This window comes from Sinohyriopsis cumingii, chromosome 17 (genome assembly GCF_028554795.1).
Source record: "Sinohyriopsis cumingii isolate HCF-2022 chromosome 17, ASM2855479v2, whole genome shotgun sequence".
In the NCBI taxonomy this organism is placed as follows: domain Eukaryota; kingdom Metazoa; phylum Mollusca; class Bivalvia; order Unionida; family Unionidae; genus Sinohyriopsis; species Sinohyriopsis cumingii.
The window spans coordinates 119,655,760-119,683,426 of record NC_142977.1 but is presented as its reverse complement, the minus strand read 5'-3'; the positions used below and the strand labels follow the sequence as shown (position 1 = coordinate 119,683,426).

General features: G+C 33.7%; 2 protein-coding genes across 3 annotated transcripts in view; both read left to right on the top strand.

The window, feature by feature from the left end:
* LOC149779754 (uncharacterized) overlaps positions 1-27,667 on the top strand; it is a 114,870-nt gene that overhangs the window by 11,875 nt on the left and 75,328 nt on the right. The window contains exons 1-2 of one of the 2 annotated variants that reach the window (XM_089940617.1): positions 4,043-4,090; positions 4,467-4,767. In XM_089940617.1, coding sequence (XP_089796743.1) covers positions 4,470-4,767 — 298 coding nt within the window. In that variant the 5' untranslated portion in view covers positions 4,043-4,090; positions 4,467-4,469. Of the gene's footprint in view, positions 1-4,042; positions 4,091-4,466; positions 4,768-27,667 lie in introns of those variants that run through there. The other variant, XM_089940616.1, reaches the window with a different exon arrangement.
* Positions 8,533-26,798, top strand: LOC149779755 (uncharacterized). The gene is made up of 2 exons (XM_089940340.1): positions 8,533-8,719; positions 18,425-26,798. The coding sequence occupies exons 1-2, from the start codon at positions 8,533-8,535 to the stop codon at positions 20,767-20,769; spliced, it is 2,532 nt and encodes an 843-aa protein (XP_089796466.1). The 3' UTR covers positions 20,770-26,798.

Sequence of the window (27,667 nt, the reverse complement as noted above, 5' to 3'; positions counted from 1 at the left end):
TGTTCAGGGTCAGAAAAAGAAACGGTATTACAGGCATTAATTTAATAATATATATCCAAACCATAATTCCTGGCACGTTCATGTTTGTTCCAATGCAGCTGTCTGCGGTAGGAGTCTGTTGATTGAGGAACCAGTAATTTCCTCGTTTTATCTGACTCAACATATTTCCTTCGATATGTTTTTAATTCTAGCTCTATTCAAGGAAAATACTTTAAATTTGTTGCTATAGTGATATCTTTGTTCATGTATTCATTGGTATGTTCTAGGTTATGGACCCTGTTTCTAGCTCACTCCCTTTGTAGTCCTCACTCATAAGGATTGAGAATAACGACAGGTACTATTAAATTTATTTACTGCTCTTCGCCGTTAGGAATCGTTCCGGAATCCAGCGCTTGCGTATTACTACTCAAAGACTTTCGATTGTTCCAGTTTTATTGCACTTATTTTCAACATAGTTGTAAGACTAGTTTCAGGCACTATAAACGTTATATATAATAGAGCATACCCTATTTTGTCAGCAACTTAAAAGTATTTGCATTAATTTTATCATTTTGATGAAAAAGTAAACAGAATATGTTAAACAAAACTGAATAATATCCTAATATCGGCAAATCACCAAGCAATATAAATTTACAATTAAGTTGGCTCCATGTAGAAGTGTTCTAAGGGGATAACTTGGACTTTATTTTACAAGAGTTTAATCAATCTCATGTTAAGATAGTACAATATATTTCAATGTTGCCTTAATGTCATATTGAAAATCAAATTAAAACAAATAAAAAAAAATTAATGGTTTGGTGGCAGAAAAATTATTATAGGTGTTTCGCCAATATGTTGGTTATGTTCAGTAAACTTGTCCAAAATAAACAGCGAAATAAATTACTGTAATAAATTAAACACTAGAAATGGCTAGTGATGTCACAGTAATAAATGGCACATAGAAATAAATAAAACTCAGGGTCTAACCAATACGTTACTCAAAATTATTTATTTATTTATTTATTTATTTATTTATTTATTTATTTATTAAGGTATCTTTTTATTTATTTATACTGGATGAATATGAGTCCCCACAAGCCGATTAATTTCTTTGGCATTTCTATAAATGCAAATAATCTCGAGCTGCTTTTCATATTTGTCAGAGGCTTAATTTTTTTCCGTCCAACCCCACCCCATGTGTTTGAAAGCGCTGTATATAATAACATCCTTTCTATCGGCTTATCTGTACGCCCTTAAATAATAAAAAGGTAATAACACCCATTAATTTATTGAGCTACATAGACGCAAAAAGTGCATATTGTCTTTGAACATGTTTTTTTACGGACAGATAGCAAGCAAACATTTATATTCAGGCAATAACTGAGCTTTTCTTATGTACGCCGAATAGACAGCTGAAATATTATTTGCTATTAATTATACTTATGTGCAGATATCATTTATATTTTCATATTCCGTACTGCATTAAGGTAAGGGGCTATACAATTGTATGCCCTATTTTCACTGTTCCGAACTAATCTGGATTACCTTTATCTGAGCCTTACTGTTTGTTTTCTTTCGTAGTGTACTTACTCACGTGGACTTTCAGTGAGAAAACCTCATATTCATCATTAGCTGTAAATCATTATGAGCATTTAACAAAACATAGTCTATCTCTAACGTACAATTGTATCATCAAGGTCTGAACATGTGTCGGTGCTGGTCAACAGGAATGTAATGAAGGTTTATCAACTGGGGACTGTTGCATGGAAAATACCGCTGCGTGAGAGTAATCGAGATCATACCACCCTGGGTGTCACTAGGAGCAATCTCAATATATAACCATGCAACTCTTGCGTCGTCGAGGCTTATGCATCATAACTCCCACTGTTGGCCTTACATGACAGCTAAACCAGAATCATTGGGATAATTCTGACAATGTCTTGCGCGATATTTTAACTGATACGATCAGGTCCTGAACGCAGAAATCGTTCATTCCCTAGAATCTTATTAACATCTTCACGCCAACCGAGAACAGTTTTAAACACAACTGCAAATATCAACCGTTGTAGTGCAGTCATGTTTATGTATGTAGATTTTAGGATCGCGTTTAGTCATCAAGGAAATCCTTCATCATATCTCTTCATGTACAGATTCAATCTCCTGTTCACCAGTGGGAAGCCATATTATCTTCCGGTTTGTACCCGATTTCGACGATAACGCAAGCGAGGCATTAGCAATAAAGTCCTCAAACAACCGCGATTGAGTATTGGACCAGCTATTATAGACAGGCAACAATGCTTTACAATATCTGGGGTGCGAGATTGCCCTGCGTCGATTACCGATGGAAAGACAAAATAAGATTCTTGTTTCGTTGATCAGATTAAAATCATCGAGGTGACTCTAGAGGACGCATTTTCAACCACACGCAGCATCACGGCATTGATTTATCGAAGAATCGCTTCAGAATGCATCGTAGATTCTTCAACTTGTTCGTACATCAACGTACGAAACGTTCTCGGATCCATCGTGTCACATGCGCAATCGCTTACGAATCGGAATGGCTTCATTGATAAATCTGGTGCGTTGTGCTCTGCGCGAACCATTTCCACGACTGTTTACAATCAATGCACAAGGTCGTTAGTGTCACATAGATCACCGAAACCGCCACCTTTCTTTGGTTGTCCTTTTCTTCATTTATGTATGGTTTTAAACATGTTCGTCAGGACAGGATTAAAATTCCTGTGGAGTTGGAGATATTTTGTTTTACTAGAATTGTGATTGGGATAATTATTTTATGAGAATGTTGGGTCATGTGTGTCTACCTATTCAGATTCTGGTTCGAGTTTGAGTTCAGATGCACGTACTTGCCGCCTGAGATTTCGTTTTGACGGTTTTCCCTCCTCTTTCTTCTAATTAATTCTGTAAACGTTTAGTTGCCTTTCTCAATCTCCTTCTTTATGTGCATCAAGTAACTTATTTTAAAATTCAAGGTTAGCGAGAGATTTATCTTAACGCATTATTCATCAGGCCTGGAAAATGATTAATGGGTGGAATTTGGACAAATGTCACCATGCTTGGTGGTCTGAGGTTTGCCTGCGCACAGAGGTCAAAGACTTTAGAGTGTATAAGCTAGATCCAGTACACTATCTTGCGTCACCGGGAATGGCTTGAAGTGAACTGCTGTAAACAACCAGTCTCAAGTTGGAGCTATTAATGGACATTGATCGACATTCAATCGTTAAACATGGTATTTATGGCAATATATCAATGGTGATCCACCACTAAGCTCACGTAAACAATCCGTTAGTGTGAGGATACGAAGGCTTGATTGCGTTATACAAGTAATATTATCACGGCATCAGAAAAAGGATACGATTTGTAATATTTTAAATTTTACCTGGACTGGAAACTGCTTTTTATTTTATTGACGTCTGCATCATTTTGCTTCCACAATAAGTTCCAAAATGTCGATAAATCTCTTTTGGTTTCATCGATCATAATCGCTAACAGATTCACATTGTTGGCAAAACTGAAATGAGTACAAGTGACCCATCAATGAGTAGTACACCCAATCGGACACGGCCAGACCTGGCACGCTTGTATCCAACCATTTAAAACGTGACGTAGTGCTGTTGAAGCTTAAATTTTCTTGGCTCCATCAGACATGTAGATAACGTATGAGAATTTCTCCCACTGATGGCACTGCTGCATTACTGTAGCATTGCATAGCATTTCATACCAGAAGTTGAGCGTCGATGTCATTGTTGTATTATTATACTAAAATATATATACATCTAATTAGCATGCTTGTTACTGTCTAATATAGCCATTTCGATGTCACTCTCTTCACTACTCATTTCAGCATCTTCTTCACTAGGATCAATTTCTGGTAAATCTGCAAACATCAGGTACTGGAAGTTTTCTTGCACAATATCACACATTGCTTTTTACCCTGACCGAACTTACGTTGATATTCTTCCAACACAGTCCCTAAATGGATACGTATTTGAAAACCCATGCAACATATTCTATCTTCATTAACAGATCTATCCGAGGAATGTAAGGGAAATACTGATTAAGTCTTTGACGTTATCAACACTCCATAATTCAGGTAATATTATTCCCGCATTCGACACGCAGATAAATCCTTTCAAAATACTGTAAGCGTCAATCTGTGACGTTTTCGTCATTTCTTAATAATGTAAATGTTCCCCAAATAATAGTTTTTGAAGCGCGTATTGAGTAATAGTATATGAAATCATTTCATCTTTCAAACAGACTGCATATGCAAATTGCCACAATTATTAAAAAGTTTTATTTTCTTGGTGACGAAAAGCAAATGTAATGTGCAATTTTATTTGACCTTGAATAATAGTCTGAACAATTTGGCTTACTGATAGTCATGTTTATATAGGTTACTTGAAAGTGCTAGTTCAGCATTTGGTATCACATTCTTCTCAAATGTTTTCTTTTCTGAATCTTTTCAGAAAATGAATTCTCAATTATGGCTCAAGATTCAGTCCCAGTGGAATAGAATTATCCATGACCTCCGTGTTTCCACTGTTCTTGACAGTCTGATGGGAAAATTGGTGATTAATTTTGATGAGTATGAAAGGATATCCAAACAAGAGACAGAAAATGACAAGGCAAGGAAGCTTCTTGAAATTTTGAAATACAAAAGTGACCAACATTACGACAATTTTCTTGCTGCACTGGATGAGAATGAATATGGGAAAATTGCAGATGAGATTAGAGAAGCACGGATCACTCAGGCTTCATTAGAGCTTGGTGAGTTTTAGTTTCTTCGACACTAACTAATGTTGTATGTATTAACGCGTGCAAATAGTCTGATCCAATTACAATTAAGTTGCGGAAAATTACTCTCAACAAAAATTTGTTTTTCCTGCATAAATTTAAGCTTCGATTCTTTCCCATGATCATAATTATTACAAACATTAACATTTATTCCATTTAGGTGAAAAACCAGCAAATTCTACTACAATATTAAACACTATTGCACAGATGTCACACATCACTTCAATCGGAGACAAGCTTGATTCAAGTATAATTGATTGTATTCCAGATCTAGGTGCATGCATATGTAGTAAAAAATCCATTTTGTTTTCATGAAAGAGAGATGGAAAAACAAGAGGTACGTTGTGGTTAGTTGTTGATGACTGTATTACAAGTCACCAAAATGCAGCTTTGTCTGAATAATCGCCTTTTATAATTCTGCTAAAGGGCGAAGTGTGCTGTATTTCAATATTGTCCATCCGTCTGCCTGTTACTAATTTTTGCACATTAAATCAAGGTGCTCGCTATCTACAATTTCCAAGCTGTATCGGTCGCTATTGTCTGAGATATTTGAGTGACCCTGTTGATTTGGAGTTAAAAGCTCAATGGTCAAAGTTGCTTTGACTGAAAGAAGACAAATAATATCTGCAATAACGTAAGTTTTCTATCTGCGGTCACTGTTTTGTGGATTGCTTTACCGTTGGGTAAGGAAGAACTCGATTGATTCGGGGTGTCAGAGAAAATATTAATGATTTAATGCACAATACTATTAGTTCTACGTTATCTATTTGAACTATACTTTCTGGATGGTGTTCCACCTCATGTCAGGAAGAAGTTTATTGATTTTATGATCGAAAGGTCCAATGTTTAAGAAGTAGCTATTGCACACATCTGTCAGTTGTCGTGACTTTGTCAAGACGGCGTCGTCCAGAATTCCGAATAAATTGCAACAGTTCCAGAATAATAGTATAGTCCAAACAATGAACACTTTCCAATTCCACTGAACAGTCCAAACAAATGTTTGTCCTATCGAATAATATTTAAGTACAACATGAAACACGTCCGCAGACATACAACAGGAACACAAGAAATGAGAATGACTCCAGAATCGGAATGAATCTGATTGCTCACTTCTTTCTTTATATACACCTTCTATTGCAACTAAATTTCGCAATATGCCCCACGTGAGAGATCTTACTAATCGTGTTACCTTGAATTTGCTTATTCATGTGACCCAGCCCAACCAGTGGGAAGTTACTGAACTCTTCTAGAACCGTCTAAACCACATCAGTCAGTGAGAACTGGATAGAGAGAACGAGAGAGAATCTAATAGCACACATGTTTAAACACTTGTGATAACCCCTATTAACCTATTCCACAATTACATCCTTGCATTATCATCTATCAACTTAAAAAAGCTAATTAAAGCTTATTTTCTCTTGAGGGAATATAAAGGGATATACTAAAACTATTTCAAACTATTTGCTTTTATTATTGCTAAATAAATGTCTAAACATGAGTATATCATGACGATTGCAGTAGAGGAATTCACGCTGTTCACCCCTGTTGGACCTGGAGGAGGGAGGAGCGCAATGAAATGGAAAGACACATGCAAAGTAAAATATTCTGAACAAATATGGAGAAATATTCCATTTAACTTGTTTGTTAGACTACTATTGTTATTATTGAGCAGATTATGTGAAACAATAACAAAATTACCAGAAATCTTAAAGGTGTGCTTAATTATGCAATTAATTAAAGAGGTAATTGGAAAGTCGATGTAAATCTGCATGCTTGCTGAAATAGTATTTAACGTTCCAGATTAGATTTTTAAGAAATACCAGTATTCTTTGCTTTCTATATTTAAACTTTCATCGGATGGGGCATAATATTTATCAGATCTGATGAATAACTGTGATTCGTTAAATTGCCAAACCTAACGAAATCTTTCACTTAAAACATCAGTAATATAGATCTAAATCTATCATTAAATGTCATATTAAGAGCATTGTTTATGAATGGTCTCTAAAGACAGTTTGTGTGACCCATTAATGTATAGCCACCAAATTATTTGTATAAGTGCAAGTAGCGCAAATTAATAGGGCGTACTTTTGAAACAAAGCGTTGGATTTAAATACAATTTTGAATGATGTTTTCCTTTGCCTGTTATTCAAAACAGACATGTAATTTCCCCAGTTCTAAAAAGGATATCATTTAGGCCATTGTAAATTCTTCTTATTTGCGTACTGTCTCAAATAGAAATTCTAAAATACTAACACTGAGACACTTAATATTGACTGTATCAGACTGACGCTAGCTAAAATGATAATCTGAGGATATATTGTTTGTTGTAGAATCTGGTTTGATCGCATTTATTTTAAACCCCATAAACGCCTTGTGTTTAGCTGATAAATAACTTGAAGTTCCAGATTAAACTAATAAACAAAATATACTGCATATCTAGGTCACTCGGACCTTACATACAATTAAAGATTACGTTAATGCCGAATTGGAAATGATCCTGGGTTGGCGTCATTGATAAAGTGTTACATGACCTCTTAGTTCCGATTCTACTGTAATACTATTTGAATTGGAATTGATCCCAGTTTGCGTTATCGATAAACTGGTACAGGGTGTCTTAGTTCCGATTCTACTGTAATACTATTTGAATTGGAATTGATCCCAGTTTGCGTTATCGATAAACTGGTACAGGGTGTCTTAGTTCCGATTCTACTGTAATAATATTTGAATTGGAATTGATCCCAGTTTGCGTTATCGATACACTGGTACAGGGTGTCTTAGTTCCGATTCTACTGTAATACTATTTGAATTGGAATTGATCCCAGTTTGCGTTATCGATAAACTGGTACAGGGTGTCTTAGTTCCGATTCTACTGTAATACTATTTGAATTGGAATTGATCCCAGTTTGCGTTATCGATAAACTGGTACAGGGTGTCTTAGTTCCGATTCTACTGTAATACTATTTGAATTGGAATTGATCCCAGTTTGCGTTATCGATAAACTGGTACAGGGTGTCTTAGTTCCGATTCTACTGTAATACTATTTGAATTGGAATTGATCCGGGTTTGCTTATCGATAAACTGGTACAGGGTGTCTTAGTTCCGATTCTACTGTAATACTATTTGAATTGGAATTGATCCGGGTTTGCGTTATCGATAAACTGGTACAGGGTGTCTTAGTTCCGATTCTACTGTAATACTATTTGAATTGGAATTGATCCCAGTTTGCGTTATCGATAAACTGGTACAGGGTGTCTTAGTTCCGATTCTACTGTAATACTATTTGAATTGGAATTGATCCGGGTTTGCTTATCGATAAACTGGTACAGGGTGTCTTAGTTCCGATTCTACTGTAATACTATTTGAATTGGAATTGATCCGGGTTTGCGTTATCGATAAACTGGTACAGGGTGTCTTAGTTCCGATTCTACTGTAATACTATTTGAATTGGAATTGATCCCAGTTTGCGTTATCGATACACTGGTACAGGGTCTTCTAGTTTAGACACTTATGTGTTGCTAGATAACATAAATACATTCCTATTTCAAATTTTCTGATTTAAATGTAATTCAGACACATTTATGAAATATGTATTTAGTTGCACATTTTGTAAACGATTTTATTTAATTAAAATTATACTGACTTGACATTTTTCTTACCAACTTTCGATGTATATCGTTCCACGCTTGCTGTAATATTAATTGAAAATACATTTAACTATAGATCTTGCTTACAAGAATGTATGTTCCCATGCCTGAAATTAAGCTTGGTACAGTTTTGCTTACAAGAATGTATGTTCCCATGCCAGAAATAAAGTTTGGTACAGTTTTGCTTACAAGAATGTATGTTCCCATGCCAGAAATAAAGCTTGGTCCAGTTTCAGATGTTTCACAACTAAACGTTGCTGAACTTAGTGATGGGTTCAGTTTGCCTTGAGCAGTAACCTCTCATCCAATAATTTAATCATTATTTAGGAAGGGCATCCTATTGCAAACACTGTTTAGCAAATTGGCTTATAGATGCAGTTTAAATTAAAGGCTCATAGACGATGGCTGTGTTGAATGCTGGATAGGAAATTATAAACATATAGGTGGTGTGTGCAGAAAGGACAGTTTTGCATTGTGTGTTAAACGGTAATGTTTTCTTATATAATCTCGTATGTCATTGCAGATACAAGAGAAGGAACGTGGAAAATACCGACTGGGAAGGAGGGGTCCGCAACCGAAACAATGCTTCCCTATCAAAAAGGTAGAAGCATGACATATGTTATGTATATTTAATCTGCATTGTTGTTTAGTTAATTTATTCATTCTTTTTTTTTTATTATATGCTATGGATAATTGCATTTTGGACTCGACCTTATCCAAACTCAAGTTCATTTTCTACCTGATCTGAAAATCATTTATTTTATTCTGTAAAAAAAAACCACCTTATACACAGCAAATATTTTCATATGATTATGGGTTAACTGTTAGGATTATTATCTTTGCCGGAGTCAAATACGTTGTATTTACCGTGTTCTTTATTATAAGTTTAGTAATGTCTAATTATTACTACAATTTTATCTTTAAAGCATTTTGAAGCTTCCAGAATGAAATTTTTAATCAGGTACTAGTTTTTGCTGTTTTTTTATGTAAAGAAGAATGCTATATAATCTCGGTTATCTTTCTAGAAATTTATTCATTATTTCTATATGATCTTGACGCAAAATCATTGTTGTGTTCAGCATTTTATTTTGGCGTGGAATTTATCTATTCCAATTATTTATTCAATGGAAACAAAATGTGCTCATCAAGAACAACATTCTTCGAAATAGAGACTTAAATTCGCAGTGAAATTAAGGATATATTCTTCGATTTTATTATTGTTACAACAAGAGACTGTTGTGACATCACCAAGACATGGACCACCACTGGCACATTAACACTGTCTTCGTTGGATTTATTTTGGATTACCATTAATAATTATTCAGAACGTTATTAATTAAGGACTTGTGTGAGCAATTCTATGATTATTTGGAATTTATTTCGCAATACAGTCTAGTAGTGTACCGTGCCAAGATTATACACACAAATGGCTGTTTTACATAAACGTCCAGATGATGTCCGCGAGCAACAACACATCGGTAAGCAGATAGTTGGGGTTTTTTTTAACTCATCAAGGGTTTCAAAATCAAGCTCGGACCAGACGTTGGCTTCATGCGTATATATGCTTTATGAAAGGTTTTTTTTCTGGGCAGCAATGACTGGAAGTCCTTAATTGCTGGCAGCTGAGTTTTGACAGAATTGTCCCAGTAGCTTATATACTCGTATGGGTACGTTCGTTTGCGAGTGAGTTCACTGAATGGTCCACCTTTGGCGAGTATTCTTAAACCGATCATTAACATTCTTTACAAGGTTTCTCACGAGTTTATCCTGGGGGAGATTATTCTTTCTGCGTTAAGGACATTGTATTTACTCTGTTCTTTATTATAAGTTTAGTAATAGACTTTCTAATTGTAACTAAGATTTTGCCATGTAAACATTTGGAACATTCCAGAATGAATTCTCGATTAGGCAATATTTTATTATTATTTGAAAATGCTAATTGTGACCTAAGGCAGTGTAGAGGACTGTATTATTTTCTTTTTTATAAAATGTGTTATTAGTGATATATAATCTTGAGGCTGAATCATTGGTGTGCCAACTGATTCATACAGGGCTGGAATTTATTTACTCAAATTACTTTTTCACTAGAAAGACAAAATGCTCATCAAAATGTACATACTTCGAAATAGAGACTTTAATTTATAGTGAAATTTCAATTAAGTGATATATTCTTAAATTTTTTATTTTCATCCAACAATAGACGGTGGTCACATCACCAAGACACGGGCCACACCAGGCACATTAACACTGCCATCCTTGGATTTATTTGAGATTATCATTAAACCTTAGAACTTTATTCATTATGGACTTGTGTTAGTAATTCTAGGATAGTTTGGGATTTAATTCGCAGTACAGAAAGTTCATTTTACATTTTTCACTTTGTATTCTAGGGAAATAAACTTTTTTGAATATTTTATAAAGCTTGTTCTTCTTGCTATTTTCTATTGCTTATTTTAAGACCACAGTGGCGTAATACATCTGATAGAAATGCAACTGATGCAACGTTTTACGCAAAATAATATAAATTATCTTTCATTGTCTATAATATGTTCTCTATTAGTGAAACTTTTACTTCGTAAACAACCGTTATGGTCAAGATGATAGCAGATAGACAGCTTTAACCTTTCTATTTATCATTGCAACTTTATTTTATTTCCGTTTGGTCCACACAAGGAAACTTGTACCGACACCTAGAGTCACTGAATATATTGTAAATAAAGTTAAGAGCGATTTTCCCATAGATTTACAACATCTTAACATGGGTAAAACAAATACATTTATCCCGAAGCGAAGAATGATGTCATTTCGAATTTGCAAAGTCCTTTCACAAGGCCAGGTCCGAAAATGTGTGTGTGTGTGTGTGTGTGTGTGAGAGAGAGAGAGAGAGAGAGAGAGAAGCATAGTACAGTAGTACAGTCAGTAATGCTTTCGGTTGAACAAGTGTAATACTCTGCGAACTAGCTACTGTATTTATTTTGCTCATATGTATTATTCATTATTATGATACATAAATGCGCGCAGTTACACTCATTTATCGATCACTATTCCACGGTTGTTACGAATCTATGATCTTAAACTAAATAAGAGAAAAAGCAAAACCTACAATTTTTGTAAAATTCAAACAAAACTTTTAATTCCCAAGAATATAAAGTGAAACTTTAAAAGGAACATTCAGTGTAGTGAATTCAATTCCAAAATAATCCTAAAAGTTATATCACCTGTCCAAACATATAGAGTGTTCCGAATGTATTGTATTAAACTTTAGATGAAATAAGCTGATCTTCTTAGTCTTGATGTATCACAATGATATAATCCAGAATGTCCTTAAATAAATTCAAAATGATCCCAATATAGTGACTTAGTCCAAAATGTAATTGAGTACTTTGCAATTCAAATGAATATTTTCGAACAAATGGTTCGTTTGAAATTTTATATGAATGCAACAATCATTGATTCTGGAGCTGAAAGCAAAGTAGAAACGAAATAATTTTGATTACGTGAATCTTATATAAAGACAGCCACCTGACCTACGAAAAAACAAAATTACCTGGGCTTCTTCAATTTCCATCCATGTCTTAGACAAGGTCAGGTCTATTTACTTAAATTTTATGAAACAACCTGACAAAGATCAGGTGGACCATACTTTTGTCTAAGGGAGAAAAACAATGTCTCGAACTCAGATATCAGTAAACAATATATTTATAACTTACAAACAGGACAAACAGCCGGAATAGCACAAAAACACTATCCTCAATCAAACACAAATGTCAGTCACACGAAAAATAACATGATTGACTGGCAATGTTTGTCGATTCCATCAGGTATCAACGCGAAGTTAGTCTTGCAATTTCTCACTCAGTCATGATAATGTGAATAATGTTCGTCACCTAATGTTTCCACAGTGACTGCGTTAAGACTGACATCTTATTTGCTGTGTAGAATATTATTAAGTAGAGTATAATAAGCGTTATCAGATCTTCCAGCTGTGCGAGAGGAAAACAAAAACAACAATCATTTCAAAATCACTCTCTTTTCCAAGTCAGGGTTCCGATGGTGTTGATATGCATAAAGCGCAATACGCATGCAATATACATGTCCGTCTTTGAGGCTTTAATGGCATATGCCCATGCGTTTTGTTCTCTAGAAATCAATTCAAAGCCTTCGTTTTCGTATCTCAGCCCGTACTGTTAGGTTTTTATTTTACATCACTTTATGCATTGTCATCATCATTATATGTACCCAAAACATTTCGAAAAAGAAAGCAGAAAACAGAACAGTTTGCTTGCAATAAAAAGCAGAACACAATTTCTAGAATAAAAACCTTATTGTTGTTCTATCCTGGTTTTAAATTTCGTTTTGTAACTATGCTGTCTCCGTATAGTAATTTCCCTTTTCCAGTCAGCTTGCACTGGAGCAAGCTGCTTTAATGAAATCTATTCAGTCCTAGGTTCTATAAATGCCTGTATCCCCTCTTGGATTATAGTTTGTGCCAGCGCCCCTGCTTTAAAACATTCATTATTACTCCTCTAAAAATATGAAAAGCTATGTTAATATTTAGTATTTCCAAGATGAACGTGATGGTTTCATAACATTCATTCATCCAGCCACCAGGGTAGTCTCAACTTTTCCAAGGATTGCTTTAAATTTGACACACACGTTTCCTGAGGTGTATATGTATTAATTTGAAATGGCTTACGGCCCCGTTCTGTTCGACATTTGTTTTTAATTTACTTTAATCGGCACAATATAGTCAGTCTCATGATAACATGGCGTTGAACCCTATGGATCTTAACGGACCCTAAATGAAAAATATGCACTGATACATTCAGTGCATAGGCAAAGTCATTATTTGTTTATGGATTCTCTTCCCAGGCTGCCTTGCAAACATTACGTTTCATAACCCATTAATAAGTTAGAGATCTGATAACAATGTTCTGCTGGCTGACTAGCCATATTTATATTGTTATTTTTAAAAGGGCAAGTAATGGCGACAATAAAAACCTGCAGTTACACGTTTCAGAATGGAAGATGAAATATAGCGACTTAAACTATTATATATATATATATATATATATATATATATATATATATATATATATATATATATATATATATATATAATTTATATTTTAATTTGCATAAAATCGCCATTATTTTGCAGACCAGCTATTAAACCCTTGCTTCCCTCTCTCTCTCTCTCTCACACACACACACACACACACACACACACACATATATATATATATATATATATATATATATATATATATATATATATATATATATATATATATATATATATATATATATATAAAGACAGTCGTCAGTGACAGATACAGAAGGACATGCATACCATCTTGAAAGCCTTATGTGGGGGAAACTAAGATTTCATATTTATAACAAAATTATTAAAAGGGCTATTTTCAGATACTTTCTTTAAAGACTTAGGCACGTGCAGGGAAAAGTTTTTGCGGAATTTGATATTTTACATGGGTGAATATATATCTTGCGCTTATGCAGTAATGCATTACGGCTATATCTGACATAAGAAAAGTTAAGCAATTTTTTTATTTTAGATCTTAACGATAAATACAACCACGACCCCGCAAGAAAATGACACTTGCTTATACTTGCGATATATATGTGCGACTCATATCCTTCACGCATATCATCCACGTGTGCGACGCCTTTCTGATATTCCCATGAGAGTATGTTCGTCCTTTACTGTGTAGAAGAATGATTAGGAAAATATATTTCACTCACTCATATATGTCAGATCATGTATTCCAATGTAAAACAGAAACTGGGAAATATCTCCTTTACCACATGACCATCAACTGTGTCTGTAGTGCACACAAACTGGAAATGCAAGTAGGATTCTTCAAATTTGAGACTGTTTCACAGTAATTTCAGCAAGCATTAATTGCAGCACCACCACGTCCCAAAATGTGTGTGTGTGTGTGATTTGGATTTTTAACGTTTCTTTAAGACTATTTTCAGTTATGTCACTACAGTGTCTGCAGTATGACAGTTTATAGTGGAGTCTAGCACACGGATATTACGCCGCAGACATATAGCATGATGTCCTACCCAGTCATATTATCCTGACACAAGGCAGACCAGTCCTAACACTAACCTCTTAATGCTGAGCGCCTAGCAATGCAATTGTTAGTACAATTTGCCCAAACCTTTGGTATTACTTGGAAGGTTCGAACCATGAGACTTCCCGCGTCCGAGCCGGACGCTCTGGCCACTGGGCCACCTGAGCGGTCCCGTCCGAAATGTGAAATGATTGAAGATGGTGACTAAATAGATATGGCTAGTAAAGATCATGTCGTCCTATTTTTTATTCATAAAATGTTCTTGTAAATTGTTATTCGTTTTGTTGCGATTTTAGGGTCTTAAACAACGTAACAAGAAAGCGATAACCAACAAGATTTGTGTAACTGAAAATATAATCATATTTTCGTAAGAAAACAAATTAAAAGGATTAAAACAATCTACATTATTGTTAATGAATTCCTTAGCTCCTAAATGTTCAATCAATTCCAATAATTCCAAATACTTCAGATAGGTTCCAAAGGTATTTCGAATCATATATGTATTTTACTGATGTACACAGAAAAGAAAATAATTCCTATTTAAATAATCCCAAAATGTCTTAAAATTAATTCATAGTAATTCCAAATGCAACTAATAATCCAAATGTCTCTGAATTAATTCACAGTCAATCAGTACAGCTATTATATATCCAAATAGTCTTTTAATGAATGTTAGAGCTCTACAATGCCAACGAATGATTAATATTATATAAATGAATTAATTCTCTCATTAACTCTCACAAGGGAGATGAGATTATTAAAAATAAGAATTCGTCAGTAAACACCTCGCATATACCAGCAATCATGTAGTAGCTAGCGTCTCACATTCATATCTCATAAACAAGGTTACATGGTTATTCTAACAGATCAGATACTCGGTTAGCTTGGCCTTTTTAAAACCAAAACTCGTGTCATTTTCAGATCACGTGATGTTTATCTGAATTATACTACATTTCAACCTTGGAACTTTATGAATGAAATCGACGTACGTTCTATATATGACTCGTCCGCAAACTATGATCATAGAATATAAGCATTAAATTGACGTTAACTAAGTGAATCTTACGATATATACCATTATAATAAATTAATACACGTACTAAATTTGTACCTAATAGTTTCTTGGTCGTGATGTTTATAATTCATATTTTCGTTGTTATTTGTAAAATAATTTGTTGTAAATTAAATGTTCTACGCTGATTATTTTCACGTTTTGGTTTTGAAAACAATTTTTATATGATACTTCAGCGATAACGACCACAAGCCTCTTTTTTTTCTAACACTATATATTTGCAATACGTGAGAGAAAAGTCTCACGTCATATGCGCTGATGTGGAGTAGAGAGATTATACCCGAGGAGTACTCGGTAAATTCTCTTACCTTCACCCTAAGTTCTTTCACCCAGAAGTGATTTTTCTATCCTGCACCTGCACTGACGATGCATTCTATTAGGCTCACGACCATCGATCAGACAATAAAGGAATTATCCATTAGCATTGTTAATAGATTCGGGATCATTTCACCTAAATCAATTCTGGAGCAAAGGGACGACGTGTGGGAAAGCAAAACGACCTCGTTAAATTTAAATGCTTCAGACAAGGACGATTAATGGTGTCAGATTTACCGTGCCCTTTACTCATTGGTTACAAACGAAATGGTACAAACAAAACAATTTGATGTATTAATATTATTAATACAATTGTACGCACTGTTACGAATCTATGATCATAAACTAAGTAATGGAAAGAAGCAAAACCAGCAAGAATTTTTTAGAACATTTAACAAATAATTTAATTATCAAAGTTATAAATAAAAATATGAGAGGAACATACAATATTTTCAAGTGAATCCAAAAGAATCCTGAACAGATCTACTAAAGTCCAAAAGGAATTTAAAATTCCGCATAAATTTCAGAATGCCAAATTTATTGGTCCGCCAAGAATTGTGAAGTTGTCAAAATGGCGTTGTTCACAACTCATTTGAATAATTTACAATGGTTTCAGAATAATGTTATAGCCACTGAGCGCTTTTTATTTCCACTGAATAATCCTAAGAAATGGTTTTCATGTTAAACAATATACAACATAAAATGCGTCTGCAGACTTGATGTTTTAAATAAACACAAGAGATAAGAATGACTCTAAAAATAGGAATGATTCAGATTGCTAAGTTCTCTCTATATATACACCTTTAACTGTATATTACGACTATAAGTCGCAATAAGCGACAGATGGTACTGATCGATTTAATATTTCAAAATACATATTAATATGGCCTAACCATCGTATAGGAGTAACTTATTTCTTCTAAGACACAAACTAATCGATCTGTCCAAAGGGAAAAGGATGAAACTCTTCAACACATTTACTAATACTTGTGTTATTAGTAATTATCAACACGTGCGTAAGAATATATTTATTGATTCTATGCAGTTTGGAGCTCTCTGACACTTTGAAATAGACCCTATTCACGTATATAATTTCAACCGAAGATATCGCTGGTCTACAGCCAAAATGTTTCCGAAATAAATGTAGTCCAACTTTTCTAATTCTGGATCACTGAGAACGAAAATGATGCTTAAAATTGTTGTAGTTTTAAAGATAGGATACTGGTTCAGTATATACAACCCTTCACGTTGGATTGGCGAAAGAAACGTGAGTCATAAAGAGAAGGGATAAACCATAAATAATTAAAATATATCTCTGACTTGATCAGTGAATAAAATTAGTTTTGGACATAACTTTATTTTAGGATAAAAAATGAATGATTCAAGTTGAAGCTTGTATTGCGTCATACATTATATATATATATATATATATATATATATATATATATATATATATATATATATATATATATATATATATATATATATCCCTTTATGTCTACTAGATTGTTGAATTAAAACATTACAAAACACCGTTTTATCAATGTCTGCCCATTATGAAGTTATATTTATTTTACTGAATCCTTGATAGTACTGTTAAGTAACACATAATTAATATAAATAAATGATCTAGTATTGACATATTGATCTTCATGTTTAATTATCTTATTTGATTTTCAGGACTAAACATAATAGTTTTCAATATCTTATTAACGTTATGGAAATGTTTGGTGCCACGGCGTTTTTTACAAATACATTTTAAGCGATTCTTTTCGACACCACGTGAGATACACAACGAAGTTATATAGATATAATTTTGTATTTATATTTAGATGACTTGAGGAGATGTATTGGCTATTGAAGCAATCATTTATGTGTGTGTCCATTTAATAGCTTTTAGGCACAGACTGTTTTAACAAGTCATCATAGAATAGCTTTCGTAGACTTCTGTATATGTATTTGAAAGTGACATGATTTGATTTCCATTAATTGTTCAGCTTTTACAAAAGTTTTAAACTTTTCAACTTAGACTGTTCTTGGTTCGACAATCTGTTTAATGTGACTAAACACACGCAATTTAGGTGGACATAAAACAAATTGAAATGAATGTTTATACGCATATGCTTAGATTTAAATGCTAATAACACTATTATCAAAGTTCGGGTCTGCAAGGGTCCGGGTGTTGAATGATAAGGATGTGTTTTATAGACTTAAATGAAGATCAGATATGCGAGGTTCACTATTTAATTTTCTCTAAAATGTTTTATAATATCTATCAAAATTGCGTAACTGTAGAACATATATCTTTATTCTTGGGGACTATGGCAACCATGAGAGTTGGTCTAGTTTTAATTGTGAACAATAAACTTTGATCCGATGTAATTATTTAGTTTCTCCATGACGAGATATTGAATATTATCATACCCCCCCCCCCCACTATTTATGTTAAATAGTACGGAGTTAACTATTCAATTACATATTATTTTTTTATACAGAAATAGATCATATTCGTGCAGATCTCAAGTCCTTTTACCAGTCCATGATTAAAATGCCAATCTCCATATTCAATTCCGAAGAACAAGTTCCACTGGATGAATTTTATATCGATATTATAATACAGCACCAAACTGAAGGAGTGTGCAGCACGAACAAAACAAAAGTACAACTTGTTTCTTACAAACAAATATTTCCAGAGGGTAAAAACAAGAGAATAATTTTGACAGGACTAGCGGGGAGTGGAAAATCAACCTTTTGTAGGAAACTAATCAGCATTTGGTGTAAAGATCAGCCCAGTAGCAAGTGGGAATCTACAGATGAAACAAACAAATTGCCGCAGAAAGCTTCTGACAATATTGATGATGAAGAAATACTCATGAAGTTCAGTCTTGTTTTTTTTGTTTATGCCCCCAACATCTCAACAGAAAAATCACTGACTGATGTTGTGTGCAATCAGTGCAAGAAATGTGAATCGGATATTCGAAGCGAATCAGACACACTCCAAAAGATTTTCGAAGAACAACCAGAGAAGATTTTGATTATAATTGATGGCATGGATGAGATGGATAGCCATGTTCCTTCATTCTTGTCAGACTTGATTGGAAGAAAACTGTATCCAAGGATAACTGTTCTTATGGCTATGAGACAATTCAGAATTTCTGAACTTGGGTTAAAGACAATACATGATTTGCTGCTAGAAACAGGGGGATTGAGCAAGGCAAATGCTTTAAAGTTTGTTAAAAAGATAATTAATCTAAACGAAAATCACATGTCAATGGAGAAGCTATGTCCATCACCAAAAGAAGAGGACGAACTTTTAGCCTTCAGAAACGTACCCTTGCTTCTTTTGTTTCTCACACATGTTTGGTGTCAAGATCAACGTCTTCCAACACGACGACAAGACCTGTACAAACAAATACTTGGCTGTCTCATAAAGAAGTGTCTAATCAAGACAGGAAATACATACACTCCCAATTTCACAGAACAAGGCAGCATGACAATGCAGACAGATATGTTTTGCAAGTTGTACCTAGATAGTGCATGCATGGCAGCATATCATTTTCTACTTGTGGAGAAAAAGGGCAGAATACCAGAAGAGAAGCTGATGAGCGAACTTGGCGAAAATTCTAAATTTAAACTCAGGGCTCTTTTGGACTGCGGTATTCTATCACAAAAAGATGCCTTTTCACCATTGCAAAGGTATGTTTCTATCAAATTCCTTCATTTTTCAATTCAGGAATATCTGGCCTCCATGTATTTAGTCAATAATGATTATGCATTCAAGATGTTTCTCACATCCTTGAAAGCATTAAATAATATCCACAAATATAAAAACCTTTTTATTTCCATCTGTGGTCTTGATGAGAAGAAAGGTCATATGGCCTTCGCGAGAATTTGTGAGGTGTGTGATGAGGATCCACTTGTTATACAATTCAGGCAAGGCTTGGATGATGATGGAGAGATAAAATATTCATTACAAGGCTTGAATCTAATGTATAAGGAGTGCCTAAACGAAATGGACAGTCCAGGAGTCGTTGAAATACCGGATATTGTTTCATTAGAGGATGAATGGTACGTAACGGAGATGTCAAGAATAAGATCATCCGCTTCAAAATCTCTGTATCTGTGTTGTGTCAAACTAGATCGTGACGATGCCCTGGACATGAGTAGTATGATTAACCTGACCTTCCTGTCGCTGTGCGGGGTGACCATGTCTGAGCAGTGTTGTAGATCTCTGTGTAGTAGCATCAGTTGCTGTACGCACATGAGGACTCTGAAGCTGGAGGGGATGACACTACATGATCATATACTTGACTTGCGCAGTCTCCCTAATCTGATATCCCTGACACTGGTTGATGTAAGCATGTCTGAGAAATGTTTATGTAGTGGTATAAGTGACTGTACTAACCTAGAGAGACTGAAGCTGAAACTGATCACACTAGATGATTATGTGCATGACGTGAGTAGTATGACTAACCTGACCTTCCTCACACTAGATAATGTAACCATGTCCCGGAATTGCAGTAGATCTCTGTGCAGTAGTATCAGTGACTGTACAAACCTAGCGAGGCTGCATTTGGAAGGAATAGAGCTACACGATGGCGTACTTAACTTGAGTAGATTGACTAAGCTGACTTCCCTCACTTTGAAAAATGCATTCATATCAGATGAGTGTAATAGAGCTATGTTTTGCAATATCAGTAGCTGTACGCACCTGGATACGCTCCAGCTGGCGTTCATCTCAGTTCATAATGGTGTACTTGACTTGAGCAGGGTGAAGGATCTGAGACATTTGAAGGTCTGTGTTCTGAACAATGCAGATAATTCTTACGAGAATATTTAAAACACTGTAGAAACAAGAAGCGGATATGCTATTTTGACTGTAAAGGTTATGGCCACCCGCTAAATGGAAACATTGTTTCTTTTCACAGATGGTTCATGATTTGTGATGACTTTGTTTGTATCCATTTAGACAATTCAAAGAACAAAAAATCAGTTCAAAGAATTTGATAAAGTGCGTATACACAAACAGCTTTGTTTGTATTAGCTTTGATTTTGAACGACACAATTAATATATGTAATAGATTTCCCTAACACAATCAAAAGAACGCTTTTACGTATTTTTTCTTCGTATATTTCAAGAAGGTTGTTGGAGAAGAGCTCACAATGCACTCGACAGCCATACAAGAAATTCAGTATATTTTAGGGTTTGTTTTCTTCCTAACCAGTAAAACCTAATTTAATTTAAACAGCGTTCTTCATGAATTCCTTTCTTTGGTAACTGCTTAGACCTGAAAATATTTTAGCAAGAAAAGCTACGTGAACTAAATAACTTCAGTTCTTATGCAGATGCTTATTACAGTAATACATACACGTCGCAGCTTAATTACTTACCAGGTCTCTGTACGGATTATTTTTTTAAAGAAAGTGATATGTATGCAACTTTTATTTTACTAAACATTTTCCCATGCCAACACCATGATTAAGCAAAACTAAATACGAAAAGCCCTAACTTAAGCAAATAACGTTATGTTGGCGCTTTTTTATATAAATCTTATTAGTGCGGCATATACTGTGATTCAGCTGTGTAGAATTTAAAGTATTTTCACAGTTTTATCTAATTTGCAGACAGTAACGACGGAGGGAACATTTTTGTTGCTCTGACGGCATGTATGTGTGTTGCAAAAAATATATGTTTATATGGAAATTGATAAAGTGTAATATGTGCCTCTAGTCGCTATTTTGGCGCGAAGCAGCCGTTATGGTGTTCGCCTCTGTTCTTTGAGACAATTATCCATTCCCTCATATGTTAATTCATTCTGTTTGGCAAACATCGTTTCGGCTCTGCTGCGTTTATACCACTGGCTCATTCGCAAAGAATCATTCGTGCAAAAAACTTAATTTCTTTCATGTGTAGACGACACCAAAGAGCGTCACCTTGATGTATTTTTTAAACACTTAATTGAACCGGAAACTCGTAACTTCTATCTTTGGGATGTTTTGTGACAAATATTTCCAAGTAATGTTCTATATTTGTAGAGTGTTGTTCAAGATAATGGAATTAGAGTTAGCCCTCCTGATAAAGTTTGTTGTGGACAATGCTATATTATTTCACTATCAAAAAGTGATTGATGGGGAATGTTATTGTGGAGGGGGTATAGGCTTATGTAAGGCAGAACTTCTCTCCTCAGAAGGAGTAATGAAATAGTGACGGAGATATTTGTTTTTTGATTAATGTGTTTGCTTTTATATGTTCGCAGCTGATAAATTTGACAAAATGTTCCAGCTCAACTAAATCTAATTAAGTTTTTGTTTGTTGAATTACTGAAAACAAATATATAGCACTGAATGGTCTTTATATGCACACTTCACTGACATTAACTATCAGACACGTAGATAATAGATTGACATTACACATGCATTACGTGTATATACCTTTATATTTTGTAAGATCAGTATAGTGCTATTATTCAAAATAGAGTTATTGTTATAAATTCACATATGCCGTAATTGTTGCCGAGTTTTTAAATCTTTTAATATAGTACATTACTTTTATAGTAATAACAAATTATCTGGCTGCAGAGATAAAGTACTTTTCTTAAGACACCTCTCTCTGTAGACAGATAGACACTACAAAGTACGTTTCTTAAGACAACTCATTCTGTAGACAGATAGACACAACAAAGTACTTTTCTTAAGACACCTCGTTCTGTAGACAGATAGACACAACAAAGTACTTTTCTTATGACAACTCATTATGTAGACAGATAGACACAACAAAGTACTTTTCTTAAGACACCTCATTCTGTAGACAGATATACGCAACAAAGTTCTTTTCTTAAGACACCTCATTCTGTAGACTGATAGACACCTTATTCTTTAGACAGATAGACACAACAAAGTACTTTTCTTAAGACACCTCATTCTGTATACATATATACACAACAAAGTTCTTTTCTTAAGACACCTCATTCTGTAGACAGACACCTCATTCTGTAGACAGATAGACACCTCATTTTGTAGACAGATAGACACCTCATTCTGTAGACAGATGGACACCTCATTCTGTAGACAGATAGACACAACTCGTTGTATCAGAAGATCCATATAATGAAGAGCTTGAAATTTATACCGTGTATCAAAAAGGTCTATTTTAAATGCAGTTATTGTTATTAGTAACACGGTATCATTCACTTTGCTGATCATTATTCAAACAGTATCAGTCTTCTTTTCGTAGTATTATCACATAGAAAATGGATTAATCGATGGATATGCTAAAGGAGAGGCAACAAGAGCAAGGCGGACAGACAGACAGACAGAGAGACGGGAGAAAAGATATCATCGATTGTGTGACTCGTTGGTGAAATGTTGATTTCATCTTGTAAGTGATAAGATAGTTCAGTGTACTGGCAATGCATAATAGAGGGAGTGATGAATTTGCAACAAGTAGGATTACATATAAAGCAGGTGTATTGAACCTAGAAGACTTCAAAGAGAAACATCTTTATGTGATTCTTTAAAATAAGTACCAGAAGGCATCTTTGTTGGGAGATTTTTGTGAAATTATATTTCTGAACGATAATTAATGTTTGTTGAATAAAGTGCTAAAACAGAGAATCAGTTTAGTTCATAATAGTACAGTTTTGAATCGATAATCTCATCAGGGTTTTGTTAGTATTATATTACTTATCGAAAAGAGATCAGATGTAGTGGTGGTGTGGAGGATAATGTGTTATTTGAAATTCTTTCCCGGCATGGCTGATCATGGAGCACATTCCATGATATTGGCACTGTTTGTAATTGTAGGAAATTGAACAATTTACAAAGTTTACAATCTGAAATAAATCACATTGTTTTGTTTTTTGTGTATTTGTTATCATACTACAACCATTTGAATAATATTGTGCACTTTTCTTTCAGGCAGCATATTATACTGTTCTAACTTATTTTTATACCAGTAATATGTTTGCATGTAGATAGTTGATTTGTATCGAGCTCTTTTTTATGTGCATTTGTATTTCGTTTGAGATTAGTAGAACTTTAGGGTTGTGTTAGGAATTCCATTTCATAATATTTGCAGTGTTTTGTATTAGTAACTGTAGAAGTAGAAATATTTCGAAAGAATTATAATGATAAAGAAATCCTATTATTGTGCATTTTTTCACATAACGCAGATATGCAAAATATATTGGTTCTCGTTTAGGTAGTGCATTAGAAAATGATAACTAAGTTCTGTCAGAAATAGATTTGTAAATAGATTGTAGATCTGTATCAAGTTATGCTTGATTCAAGGTTAGTATACGTACCATTTTATTTATTTTGACATTAATATAGTGTTAATGGTACGTTAGGAGCTCAATTCATTTGCACAAATATACTGTATTTATTGTTGTTTTTGTGAATACATTTCTTGGAGTATTAAGTTTGGTGCACTACGGTTTTAAATGACAAAGCATTCTTCTTAACTTACCACCATGTGTAGACAAGGGGACACAACTCTCCTTTCCTTCTATTTTCTTCTCAGTTTGCAAACTAATCTCAGTCTATCACATAGATGATAAATGTATTGTTATTAATGTTTTAAATAGCTTACAAAATTAATTTATCAATTTAATAATGATACTTAATAGAAATAAAATGTGATATGAACATTCTGACAGCTTACCAACTCTGAAATGCAATGAGCGACGAAATGGTGGATATATTTTGTATCCTATATATTACATCAATTCTTATGCCACAGATTTTGTATAATTCCTGTCTTTCCTAAGTGGTAATCATTTTTTTTTTACCAAAATCACTAATAGCATTCTTATTGTGTTTATATTGCATTTAACATTTCACTTAGAGTTCAATCAATTTCATTTTTCTAAGTTGCCGGGTATGTACATTCAAATATAGTTCACGTCGCAAACTGATATTTTTAATTTATGTTTATTTATGTTTATTTATGCTTATTCAATCAAATCTTTTATTTACATTGTATTTAGTTCATGGTCGTTTTGTTTAGTATTCACGGCATTAAGTTTAACATGACGCCATGTGTTGAATTATCACCCCTTTCGTCAATTCTAAAACAAAAAAACACATTCAGTTCATGTGCCTTGTGTAAATGACATTTTGGTGGCAATGATTACCTGATGTTTGTTTTCTGGACAATCAATAATTTTGGTTCATCCTATTGTTATATGACAATCACACCGTCATCTATCGGATATGTTGACTGTTGTTTTGACAAGCATCTGATTTTAATTAATTTTTATTAGTATCAAACAATACCTCAAGATTCAGATTCCACTGTTGCCTTGTTATATACTAAATGCACAAAATTGTATTATTCTACCTTTGTACTGCAGCTGTTTTAATTTTTGCAACACCATATAACATCTAATTTGTGTCATCTTTGGTTCTTTTACATCCTAGCGTTTTCAAAATAGATTATAACTTAATTTCAACACTTATTTCTTTATTTCTGAAGAAATATTTTTATTGCTATTATGAATATGTCTGTTTTGTTTTTTCACGTTTTGATATCTGTGGCATATTGGTAGATAAACTTCTCGTTCATTTTCTGAAGATTATGCAGAACTTAAATGTTTCAACTTCTGCTTTGTTGAACAGTTCGGTATCCTCAATATCAAAACCTACCATTTATATCTGCAAGTAAAAGATTATTCAAAGTATGAAAAAGAAGTAGGATTAAATTTTCAAGAAACAACATCACAGTGAATATATGAATCAGCACCGCAGCGATCAATGAAAAACACAAAGCAGTCACTGAGAGAACAATGGCAAAAGATAAACTTGCAGTAATGGATGACTAATATACAAATATTAAATATTGAATCAACGACTTAATAGCGAAACTCGGTGTCAGATATTATTATTTGTTTCTTGTGATATTCAAATTCCAAGCAAATTCACCCGTTGACCTTAACAAACCATCAACAGATTGATTTATGGTTTTACACGAAGTCAGTGTATTTGGTATGTAACATGCTTTTGTCAATAAAATAACGCTTAGCACTATTGATTATGTCTGTCGATCTAAGGGCAGCCAAATAGTACAAAGCATTAAACGCATCGATGGGAAATTTAAAATAATTATACTATCTAGGCATATAAAAATGCGTGTGAGTTTTGATTACTACTAGCATATTACCCACGTTGGTTGTTAAGCTGTTGTTGTCATAGTTGCTTTGTAAATATGTATCTGTTGTTTGTCAAGAAGACACAAGAAAAGTAAGTTTGGTCTTGTTGAACAAACGAATGAAACGAGAAAACACTAGATACTCATGATAATGTTGACGAAAAAGGAAGAAAAGGCAAGCATTCGGTTTTTCTTTTCTTTTCCCATGGTCAGGTGTCATTATTTTGTGCTGTTTCTCATGTTGTCAATAGCTAAGAAATAACTTGCGTTGGTCCATGATGAACATTTATATATTCCATCTGCTCAGGATGTATCGAAAAGGGTCCATTAATGGCTTGTTTTTTTCTTTTCTTAATGTGCATCAATATCGGGTACCATCGAGCGTCTCGTCAGTCTGCTCTAATTTTAAAACCAAGACTAGTTAACGTTTTAACATTTGTTTTTTGGTCGTCTTTTTTCAATCTATCTATGATATTGATCCGATTTTTTTTAAACCTATCTATCGACATTTTGTAGTACTAATTTGTAAATCATTCTGCGTATCGTATGCTGTACTTTCGATTACAAGGTTTGCAAATGTCTGCAAAATTGACTTCCCTCAAAGTAAAAGCTTGTTACAAATAAAGCAATTTCATGTTAATGTTTATTTGTGTTTCCATCATTTATACATTTACACTTTATGGTTTACTTTTTGATTGTTTGCAATAAATGTGTTACAAGTGTTTCATTTGCTGCCACTTTTTATTTATATTTTTCTTTCAAATTAATAACAACAAAAAGCATTTGCGTGTTAACATCATATTAAACATTCAGTGATATTATAACGGCAATGAAATCGTTTTAAACAAATGTAGCAAATCAACAGAAAACAAGGTGATTGTTAGGGAGCCCCTTATGTGACATGAATGTACATATTTTTTATATCATCTAATCGAAATATATTTTGTTATTTCGAAATGCTACTTCGTTCTTTCCAAATGCTATTTCGTTTAAGTTGTTTCGAAATAGTATTTTGGTATTTCGAAATAGTATTTAGTTTTTTCGAAATGCTATTTCGTTATCTCAAAATACTATTTCTTTCAAACGAAATAGAATTTCGTTATTTAGAAATAGTATTTCGTTATTTCGAAATACAATTTCGTTATTTCAAAATACTATTTCGAAATGCTATTTCGTTCTTTCAAAATGATATTTCTTTTAATCGAAATACTATTTCGTTATTTTGAAATAGTATTTCGTTATTTTTAAATAGTATTTTGTTATTTCGAAATACTATTTCGTTTTTCTCGAAATACTATTTCGTTCAAACGAAATGGTATTTTCGTTAATTGGAAATACTATTTCTTTTGAACGAAATAATATTGCGTTATTTCGAAACAGTATTTCGTTATTTCCAAATATTTCGGATTTGTTTCGAAATTACATCGCGTTTCACTGATATTTAGGATCTACAGTACCGCTGTAATTGTGAGAATGGATAAGGATCGTTTGGCTCTGATAAAGGTTTATTTTCACTTGGGTTCAAAATATAAGTAGATTCTGTTCATTCTGAAAGAAAGACATATATATAATCTCAGCATTAGACAACTCA

What these genes read in the sequence shown, in the direction of transcription:
- LOC149779755 (XM_089940340.1), top strand. Translation starts at nt 8,533, where the DNA reads ATGTATGTTCCCATGCCTGAAATTAAGCTTGGTACAGTTTTGCTTACA. An exon ending in TGAACTTAGTGATGGGTTCA is followed by an intron (nt 8,720 to 18,424) that starts GTTTGCCTTGAG and finishes TTTTTTATACAG; the next exon opens with AAATAGATCATATTCGTGCA.